Raw genomic sequence first — 10905 nt, 5'->3', positions numbered from 1 at the left:
GCACAGCTTTTTTTGCTCTGCTCAGATCCCCCGAAACAGGTATCGCGTCATGGCTGTCGCTGGACATTAGAGATGGCAGTTTGGGCTGTTTCGAGTCGCCGACATCCAGCTCCTACCGGCAATGGATGCCTTCCATTTAATTGTTTTATTTTATTTTATTCATTTTGCTTCTTGCTACCTTAAACGCTAGTAGGGGAATGGGGAGCCATCTTGAAGCTTTGTCCAGGGACTACGAAAGAGTAGGAAACGCTGCTACTACTGGTTTACTTGCTCGCATGGAGCTATTACATAGCATATTGCTAGCCATGTTGGCATCTCGGCTCCTGTAACACAGGACGGACACCGCCAGGTAGAGCAAAACAGCTCGCCGTCTTCCCTGGGACCGAGACTGGATTGCGTACGCAGCCCGGCGGCGATTGTTATTTCCGCCCCCCTTCCTAGCATTGCTTCTGCTCCGATGCTTGTCTGCTGGCTGTCCATCGCTCGCTCGTCGTCGTCGTCATGGCTCAAGGACCACCCCCAGCACCGAAAGGCGGCGTCGAAGCTTGTTCGACGACGACGACAGCTCGTGCCCAGTGCGCTCATGCCGTGCAACCCGTTCACGGTGCGTCAATGGTGCCCTGTCTGGCACCCCCGGCCACCATTGGTGGACTTTGGCCAGCCGGCCCCATCCTGACTCTCGTCGACTGCTCCCTGGTCGACCGCCCTTTTTCAGTGCGGGAGCTTCAGTTTTGCGGGAGAAAAGGCGGGATGGGCACCGCCGCAGCGGGCACGCCTCGTGCGCTGCGGTGCAACACACAGCACAGCACTGCATATGTGGGTTTTGCCTGAAGGTATGGAGCCCGTGACAATGCACACAAACTTTGGGAGCTGGTGTGGGCCTCCGACCACAGCGAGAGGCAGACGGACTGGCCACGGCAACAAGGGAACAAGCTGGCTGCATGCAACTTCTGCAGTGTCCACGTTTCCCTAAAGCTTCTTGCCTCCCCGGAATGCAGCTTCAGTCGCAGCAGCCTGCAGCGTACAGGGAGGTCCTCGACTAGTCTTGTGGAGGATGCCAACAACGCCTGGTGATCGGTGTCTCGCCGAGGCTAGGAGCATACCGTCTAATTTTGCTGGTGCTGCTTTGCGTCTCTAGTTATTCTTGCGGTCACTGCACTCCAGATGGCATCGTGATATCACAAATGATAACAACACCGCCTTCAGTAGCGGCAACCAGGCTGGCTATGTTTCATCAAGATGCTGCACGCTCTGCAGTGCTAGCCATGCATTTTGCCCCCCTCCCCAAGTCGTTGGCATAATACTATCCGTACTCCCGTACGGAGTACCGTGCCATCGCAGTCCCTTGTTGTTACAACCACTGCTCCCACTCCACTCGAGGAGGCAGATAGCAGTACCGTGCACAGAGCATCCAATCTTCTTCTGATACCGGGCAACTGGGAATAACACGCACAGTACTGACTGGCACTGCCGCCCGGAAGCTGGGGGACAGAGAGAGTCTGGCGAGTGCCGGGGAGAGCACGGCTCGGGTCTCACCTCACACAGTGTCATTGTCGAGACCACTTTATTATTATTTTTTTTGGCTCCAATGCCGACGACTCGACTCATCTATATCAGAGAACCCTGTCCGTTCCTTCTTGTGCTGCCTGAGATGTCGCCAAATTCATGTCGCTTTCTGCAGCTGCTTCTACTATCTGCCGCCCCAAATGCGAGTGCGAGCCAGTCAATGGGCGCCATTGCTCCTTTGCAGGACGCAACAGATGAGGTAATGGCTTTGTCCCTATCATTACTCAACACGTGCTGGCCTCTCCTCTAACCACGGCGACGCCGTATGCACCTGCCAGGAGCATCTTGCATACAGCGTTGCATACAGCATTGCATCCAGCGTCACATTCCGGCCCCTTTGGGCAACATTGACGATGTATTTAGATTGTACCTTTAGGCAGCGTCCACCGTCTTCGGAGCCGCAACTTTTACTCCCTGATACCTCCTTACTCTACCTCGCACTCTACATCGACCCATCGTCTTCCCACCTCTTCGTCTCTCTTTGTCTCTACTTCATACACGCCAGAAACATGTGGGAATGGGCTAGCCAGCGCCTCTTTTCCCCCTCACAGGCTTTCTCTCCATTTTTTCCCTCGGCACCGAGCAAGACCACATGATGTGGCGCTCAATGGACTGTTTCTCTTCAGGCAGCCACCAAACTAGCCATCAGATAAGGCCCTGGTTTTTTTTTTTTTTTTTTTTTTTTTTTCTTTTTTTACCCGTGCTCTTCTTTTTCCCTTCTTTTTAGGGGCCCGGCAGCTCCCCATCCCTAGTCAAAACAGAAACATTGGGGGATGGCCCAAGCCCACGAATGACAGGCGAAACTAGTCCCAGAAGCAAAACTAACCAGCTAGGTTGGGCTTCGGTGGCAGAAATAGTCCCGCCTGGCTACAGCAAAGACGGTCTCGAAATGTTAGGCACAAATGTCAAGCTTAATCGAACTCTCTTTTTTTGGGCGGGTTTTTGTGCGAGGTGGGGGAGTACGAGGTAAAAGCAGCGAGGGAGATCAAACCACGTTGTCCCCCCTTGGGCGAATCGAATGCAAGCTGAACTAATGCTGGATTAGACGTCTTTTGTTCCTCCCGACGGCACGCATCGGACTCGGAATGATTGCTTCTGTGATTGATGATCGACGGCGCGCGATCGTAAAGGTATACGATTGACTGAAAAGGGAATCTCGACAAGTCGCTTACCCCGGCGACGGATCATACGAAGGCACATCCACATCTCCGATGATGCCCCCGAAACGCTAACCATGGTTATTTGCCGGCCTACTATGTACGCCAATGGTCCTACGTACCGAACGGCCTAATTGACTATTCCTGCTCCGTCGCGTGCTAGCCTCATTCACGCTGATAGGATGGTAGGTTGCTACGTCCCGTGTTTTGGCGTGTTTCTGCTTCATGCGCTGGCGTTTTTCCATTCGACTTCTTTTTCCTTCTCCTTGCCTGCCACCCTGAAAATTGCGCCCTTTGTAACCTGTTGAAGCGTCCGGGTTGCGTTGGGATGCCCTAGTGCTGTCAAGGTTACCGATGCCTGGTCTTTTTTTTTTTTTTCCTTGGCCCTGGAACCCATGTTTTCATGCATGCAGTGATGGGCCAATCCTATATCATGTGTTCTGGGGTGTATGTGGTTTGTAAACGTAGTTTACGTTTTTCTGGCCATTGACCTAGTGTCAATTTTGGGGGGGGTTTCTGCCTGCCGAAAAGAGACATGTTACGTGACAAATGAAGAGTTGAGAAGACAACTAATCAGTGGCCGGGGAGGTTATTCTGTTCACAAAACAGGCGCGCGGGTCCTCCTTGCCTGTCAAGTGAAACTATCTTTGTCCATTGACACGGCATATAACCTCAGGGAGTCTCTTCATGAATCATGTTGCCGGGATGGAGTTGAAGCGAGTGTTGAATGCCGTTTCCTGTCTTGTTGCGGGGCCCAATTGTCGAGTCAGACTGTCAGAACCATATCTAAAACAGGCACGACAGGCGACTCATAGGCGGAAGACAAACAGCCGGCTGCCGCCGCGATATCCGGCAAGGTAAGGTCTATGCTTCAAGGAGTAGAGAGTAACAGTTGTATTCTTGTAGCAAAAACTCCGTAGTAGTATGGAGTATGTAATGAAATGTGGGCTGGCGAACTTGTGTTCCACTGGGCTCGCCCACGGTGGCAGCATGGGGACTGGTTTCCAGAAAGAGTCTCATGCATGGACATGGCACCTTGATGCTCGATTGTACACGGGCTGTGTCAAGGTGAAGTCGCCGATGTCAGTGAAGCGGCATCAAGGAGAAAGACGCCGTATCTACTGTAGGACTATCAGCAGCCAGTAATTCCCGGATAGGTCGGCGATGGCTGGGATGGTCGTGAGCATGGGGGTCGGGGAGCCGCAACCAGGGGCCCTGTCCTCTCTACGATACTAGTTGACGCGTTACTGCACGAAAGTCTTGAGCCAGTAAGGGTCAACTCAAGTGTCGGACCAATATGGAGCATTGGTACACACCATTTGCTCCCGAGAGAGATTTGGAGGGTTGGCAGAGCACGTGGTAATATGCAACGGCAGCGAGCCTAGTCGCCGGCTGGAGATTCTCTCACCAGGTTGACAAGGACGAGCAAGTATTTGCTGTACTCACTCGCACATGCCTGTTCTCGTTTAGTACAGTATGGTATTACAGTATGGTACGCGTATATGTGCAAGCTTGACGCCGAATAGACATGGGCTTCACCCATGGCAACCGTATTCCATGGAGAGAGACGAGGCTCGTGACCCAGTTCTAGCAATGACAGAACTGCCTCGTGGAACAATGCTACCGTGTCTTCGAGATGCACGCATACTGAGCTGAAAGAGCCGGCATGGTCGAATGGCATTCTCCAGAAGCCCCAGGGGTAAGACTGGCTAATCCAGGTACCAGTCGTGTTTAGTAAGGTAGTAAGAAAAGGGCTCGAGAGAGGGTGGCACTACTCTAGAGAACGTGGCAGCAGCGTGGGAGGGGATTTGAAGGATTAGATCCCCCCGAGCGCTTGCAGATGTGCGATGCGACTCTGTGTTAGCACGGCGAGTGAATTCGTGCACGGATGGATCTTGGCCCTTTTCTGAGGCTAACTGCACGGGAGTAAATGTGCGAAGTATTACATGCCTTCCAACTTAGTACGCGAGGAGGGAGGTGGCGCGCGATGCAACGTCGTGGGCCAGTTTGAAGGCTTCGTGGTGTATGTGCCGGGGCAGTGTCAACGCTCAAGACGGCATGTCGAAAGGCGATGGTGGCAGGCATTGAGGACTCGCGCGCGTCGCAGAGAATCCATTCCATGGGGAGTGTGCGTTGATTTGAGCCCGTCACGGCGGGTCGTTTGAGCTGAAGATTCAGACAGGACAAGGAGGTATGTCATGATCTCATTCTTGCTCTTCCTTTTTTGCTTGTTCATGGGGGGGTATGCGGATGCTGGATACGAGGCCAAATTGCAAAATGGCCATCTCTTGAGCTTAGAAAGGCGGTTTGACGAGGACCCCCATATTGGGTGATGAGATGGATGATGCCCCCATGTCTGCCGCGTCTCTGCCGGCTCGGCCTCATTCTAGACTCAACTAACATGCTGGCCTTTTTTCTCTCTCTCTCTATCAATTAGCATAAACTGGGAGGGACTTTTCTGCTGTACTCGTACCTGTCAGAGCATCGTGCCGTCATCAATTTTGCGGTAATTGCCTTACGCGGGACAGCAAGGTCTCCATAAACTCGCCAGGCCCTTTTTTGCTTGGTGGCTTACATGGGAGCCACGTACATTAGAGGCACAGGTAATCGCTGCATGGTGGATCGCATCGTATGTGCAAAGGGCTCAATTTGCCACCTTGTTTTGGGCGAGTTCGATTCTCGAGATATTGCACTAGATGTGCCAAGCCACCGGGAGTAGAACCGCGGAGAAGGGATGGGCAGGTAGGAGCAGGACTCGAGACTCCACGAGGAGCATCTTGTGATGTGTGGATCATGGATGGGTATCTGGCCCATGCTTTGGGGACCTGGGAGTGGTGCGAGTAGTTTTGGTCACTCTGTCGACATGGCCTGGTTGATTGATGGGAAGGTGGTCCGTGAGATGAAGAGGTCTGGAGAGAGGAGGAAAAAGAAGGGGGAGGAGAGAGGGATACCCCAGAATCCAGCTGTGATGGTGGTCTGTTGAAGTTTGCCTTTTTTCTTTTCTTTTTCTTTTCAATCTTGTATTTTCTTTGTTTTTTTCCCCAATTGAGGCTGCCTCTGTTTCTTGTGACATTGATTCCTCACCCCCTCTCATTATCTGTCTGATGCTGGCCAAAATGACCATGTGCTTACTAGCATTTCCCACGCTCAGCGGATCGTCGTCGTCCCTGGTCATCCTGCCAAGTAGCACTAGCATTTGGAGGGGACAGAACCAGACGAAAGAAGAGCAAAAAAAAAAAAAAAAAGGGCCAGACCAATGCCTGGTTTCGGTCATTTTGTTCCAAGGAAGTAAAATAAATTGCCCAGGATAGGCTCAACAAGATCGGACAGGGGTCACGCCACGTCCTGCCAGAGTTTCCCTTTGCAGAGAGCGTGGCATTACCTGTAGCGCACTAATTAATGTATGTATACGGGGATGAGGATTTGCCGGAACTGACAGGCAAGTGGGCTCCTTTGCGAATGGGCTGGTTCGAACAAGGTGCCGGCATTGCAAGCCGCTGCACAGGAATGAGTCTGGCGCCTTGATTGGAGGAGTGGCCCTGTCAGGGCGCCGGTTAGAGTTGATGGCACCTCATCTGGGGCTCGTGCGTCGTGGGCACTAGCAGTCGCATCATCTGCCCGTTCCGTCCGTATTCATCGTCGGGCGTGGAGTGGGATGAAAGATGGAGATGCGGGAGGGGAGACATGGGGGCGTGGAGGCTGATGAGAAGCACGCAGAGAATGAGAGAGAAAGAGAGAGGGAGAGGAAGCGAGCCGGGGCACGGCACGACTTGGCCAAGATGGCCGGTCAGACAGATTGCATCGAGCAGACAAATGGAGCAAGATGGAGATGGACGGCGAGGTGAATCCTTCCGAGGGGCATTTGGGAAGAATTCATGACATGGGAGGGGGGGGATGGGACAAGGCAAGGGGAGAAAAACCGCGCCAGTCTGATCCAAGACGACGACACCATGCCGCTTTTCTCTTGCTGCGTTCTCTCTGCTTGCCGTTGACGACGGCCTTGTGCTTCCTTCACGCCCTCCATGAGGGACCCTAATGCCACGTTCTTGCACGTTTCAGGGCAGCATTAGCGACCTGTGCCTTGTGCCTGGGGACGCCGGTTCGCGGCCGGCTTGTGTTGTCGGTATTGCCTCTCTGAGCTTTTGTGTCTGGTGTATTACATCTTGAAGGGGGGGAAGGGTTGCGAAGGGTTGCAGCGGAAGAGGGAACCCCGTGAGATTACCAGGAAATCTGGGTGTCAAAGCTCTTGGGAAGAACGCGTGATCTTTTGGACGGCGATTTGCCAGCTCTGCAAGGTTTCCTGGAGTGATATTGTCTCGCTAGAGTTGCTCTTTTCGAGCAAAGATCATGGATATGCAGCAACAGCGCCTGTTCGCTCGGGATCTGCGGGGAAAAAGGACAGTCAGAGATTGACTCTACTCTCCCCCTTCCTTCCTTCCCTTGCCTTGATTTTTTTGCCATGTGTAATTTTCTGCAAGATGAATCAACTCGGGGGAGGTCCGAACAACGGCCCCCCCTTCCCTCAATTCCTTCAATTCGCAATACGCAAGTAAAAAACTCAGCGGCAGGAAAAGTACGCAAGTCGATGCTCGACACACCACACACACCTCTCTGACGGACACGGAGCATGTCCTCCTACCCCATCTCATCCCGCCTGCGACGAACCCAAAGAAGAAGCAAAGAAGCAGCCGCAGAAGCAGCCGCGGGAGCAGAAGCACGGCAAAATGCGCAATGACATACGTTGTACCTACATGAGGTTCGTTCTACCGTAGGAGGATCAGAAGGCGGCCAATGAGGGCTGCTGGAGATCTGGCGATTATGCCCTTTGATAGGTAGCGACCACACTAGCTGATCCTTCGAGATGCGTGATTCGCTTCGCTTCGCTTCCCCTCCCCTCCCACTCACACACTCCCCTTGGGGGGTTCCTTTGGCACTTCCATTCCATGTCTCGCTTCTTTTCTGTGCGTGAGAAGCAATTGTTCTAGAAAACTCGGCTGCAGGAATCTACTGTACTGCGGCCGTCTTTGCTCACTTGCAGGGCTTTGAGCTGAGCTTGGGCTACATTTTCAGCTTCCTGTGCATTGTGCTACATTGAAAGAAACCAAGTGCTGGAAGCGAGGTTCAGGTGAGCTATAGGATGGGTGTGAAGGATCAGATGGAACGTGATTTGCCAAGGCAAGCAGCGACGGCATGTCCGTAACCCGCCTCTTCTCAATCTCAGAGGTCCAGGTCAATCTCGTACATCTCGCAAGGATCACCACAGTTAGCCCAGTACAAGCCCCGCTTTGTTGCATAAGTTAGTGCGCAAGTTCCTGTAGGTACTAAATTGTGTGTAAAGTAACAAAGTAACTAGCAATTGACACGAAACTACGTATTATCAGGAAAAGAAAAAATAAAGTTCCTTATGTATGTTATTTATCACACCAGAGCTTGACGTCTTTTTATTTTAGCTTATCCTGCTGATACAAATTACGATATAATGGGAGCAAGTTGTCGATTTGTCTTGTTACTCTACTACCTAATTTATAGGCAGTAAGCAAAGAATAGCGACTTAATGCATTACGACCCACCGCATGCAATAAAACGCGGCTTGGACCAAACTAACCTGTGATCCTTGTGGGATGTACGTACCTATGATAATATATCCTCGGGTGTATCTATATCTGTATCTGTATCTGTATCTGCATCTGCATCGCAAGTCCAGAAAGGCAAAACGGCAATTGACGGGCTGCCGGACTTGGTTATTCGCCGACGGCGACAGATGGATGGCCGGGGTGTTTTTCCCTCTTCGCTTTTCACTTCTCTTGTACCATCTGCTTTATCTCGTCGCAAGGGAAAAAAAGACGTGGAAAAATAAGCCCCAGATGGGAAAACGGACATCGGAAGTCGCGTGAGACGATTCCCGCGCCGAGGCCGCTTTCGCACAGCGGCACATGTCATGCCGAAGACCCAAAGAAGAATGCACAAGTACCGCAAGATAAAGGGCCAAGGCGAGGCAAATGGCAAAGACAAGACAAGACGAGCACACAATGGGGGAGGTAAGCTAAAGCAAGGTGCAGTTGAGGAAGAAACGGAAGGGATCCGATGGAGGGGCGTGTGTTGACGATGGGATTTGATGCATCTACTATCTGCACATGGGAGCATGGAAGAGAGGAACAAGTAGTACTACTGTAGAGAAATAAAAAATAATGGAATAATAACTAAAGCGCTGGGGCGGTATGTCTGGATTGAGACACGTGCGGAGGGTGCAGGATTGGGATGGACAAGGGCGGCAAGGCCACGTTTTTCAGTGACTCTTGGGGGTTTGATGCTCTACATTTTCGTTTTTGGCTTCTTCTTTCAGAATGCTCTTCTGTTGCAGTGAGAGATGAGATGAGTAAGTCATGTGCGGTTGGTTGGGTTACATCAGATTGGTTTTACATGAACCACTGGCACAAGCTCGCGCCGTACCATGGCAATGGGAAGGCATCATAATGAGTAGCAAGATTGTGAATCTACCGGTACATCAGGATGGAGTATATCGTGGCCATGGAGTAAGATATGGAGTACTACTACGGAGTACTATGTAAGTGCAAGAGGACATCAATGATACGACTTACTCTATTCGTCGACGGACAGGCCCACGCCGTGCCTTGTCTTGTCTTGATCTCTCCAAGCGCCAGGGGTGTGTTGAGTCTGTCTAGGTACTTACCTAGTAGCTACTGCATCTTACAGGCCTAGTGTAGTGCAAGCAGGGTCCAGCCCAGTCCTGTACTCGTAATAGGCAGAAAAGAGAGCGTGATTCGAGGGAGGGTATGTAGGACTTTGTTTGATCGCCCGTCAGCGCGTTTACTAGGTATTCTAGCGGGGGGGGGGGGGGGGGGGGGTTTCGGTCCCCCAGGATGTCTTTTCGGCACTCATCGTGCGAGTTTTGTTAGTCTCGTTACTGCGCCTCCTCTCGCCTATCCAAAAATACCTGATACGCCAATACGCCTGGCGCTGCCTACTATACTACCAGGTAGTCGCTTTTATCTTTAGAAACGAGCGTCAACATTCCAAATCCAATTGTCCTACGAGTATTTGCAATCGTCGTTTTTTTGTTACCTTTTTTTTTTTGGGATTCCCCCGGGTTCGTCCGGGGGAAATGGGGGAGTGCCGCTTTCATTGGCGAGTGTGTTTTGGATGTAACCTCGCTGCGACGCTGTGTGCAGGCAGAACGACGCCGATTGCCGCTGTGGGTGGAACGAGTTGAGTTGCATCAAGAATCAAGTTCCAAAAGGCCATGTAAGATGGGACGCCGTATCAAGTACTGTACTGTACAGTAGAATGCAGTGCTATCAAGTAATGGTAGTAGATGCAGATACGTGGACTTATCGAGCGCTTGCGGCAATGTATGAATGCATACGAGCCATGCACGGCGACCGACGTGGTCGGCCCTATGCGAAACTAGGAATGTCGAAACCAACGTGCTACAACTCTGTATCTTTGCTGTCTGTCCCGGTGATGAGGCACTGGGATGGGAGGGCCATGCAATGTGACTGTGCCAATCAACCAACCTCAACGTCCAGCCAAAACAAAACTTGGGAACGAACGCGAGGCCATTGCGTCGATGCAGACAAAACTCAAGCATCAAATCAACCGTGAACATGGGATAGGTGTTGGCGTCCCATCCAGAAGCAGGAGCAAGCATCTGTGCTCACTCCCCTTGTCTCTGTCTGTCTTTTGCCTCTTTTTGCCTCTTTTTGCCTCTTCGCTTTTGGCCCTGTCATTGCATCACAGGCCCTTGTCCTGCCTCCCTCCCTTTTTTTGTTTCTTGTTTCTACCTTCTCTCTTTTCAGTTCAGTCTTGTTTCTATTTTTTGCCTTGTTGCGTGCACGTCCCCCTCGTCTGATGAGCATCGTAGTGTAGTATTCGAGCAGGGCAGCAGCAGCAGCGGTGCATGTAGTTGTAGGTTATCACAATTTTACGGGGAAGCGGATAGTCGCCTCGCGCTGCCCTTTTCCCCTCATGAAGGAGAACCCATGCCATGCCATGCCATGTCATATCATGCGATATCCGGCGACTCAATTGATTCACCGGCGGGATTTGCCAAGTGCCGGGGACGGCCACGGGGTAATGGAAAGACGATCAAACCACCCGTTGGACAATGGATGCAGAGATAGACAAGATAGACAAGATGGACAAGATGGACAAGACGGATGGT

At 51.8% G+C, this 10905-nt stretch overlaps 2 protein-coding genes across 2 annotated transcripts; one reads left to right on the top strand and one right to left on the bottom strand.

Annotated features, from left to right (window-relative positions):
• Nucleotides 1-501: 501 nt before the first annotated feature.
• Nucleotides 502-831, top strand: TRIVIDRAFT_220429 (uncharacterized protein; the record flags this gene model as incomplete). Its single annotated transcript, XM_014103715.1, has 1 exon — nucleotides 502-831. The coding sequence occupies one exon, from the start codon at nucleotides 502-504 to the stop codon at nucleotides 829-831; it is 330 nt and encodes a 109-aa protein (XP_013959190.1).
• A 1488-nt stretch (nucleotides 832-2319) lies between these two features.
• On the bottom strand, nucleotides 2320-3323 carry TRIVIDRAFT_186112 (uncharacterized protein; the record flags this gene model as incomplete). Its single annotated transcript, XM_014103714.1, has 2 exons — nucleotides 2320-2532; nucleotides 2612-3323. The coding sequence occupies 2 exons, from the start codon at nucleotides 2800-2802 to the stop codon at nucleotides 2478-2480; spliced, it is 246 nt and encodes an 81-aa protein (XP_013959189.1).
• Nucleotides 3324-10905: the final 7582 nt, after the last annotated feature.

Source organism: Trichoderma virens (assembly GCF_000170995.1).
Source record: "Trichoderma virens Gv29-8 chromosome Unknown TRIVIscaffold_4, whole genome shotgun sequence".
In the NCBI taxonomy this organism is placed as follows: domain Eukaryota; kingdom Fungi; phylum Ascomycota; class Sordariomycetes; order Hypocreales; family Hypocreaceae; genus Trichoderma; species Trichoderma virens.
The sequence above is the reverse complement of the archived record's forward strand: the minus strand, read 5'-3'. Positions and strand labels throughout refer to the sequence as shown.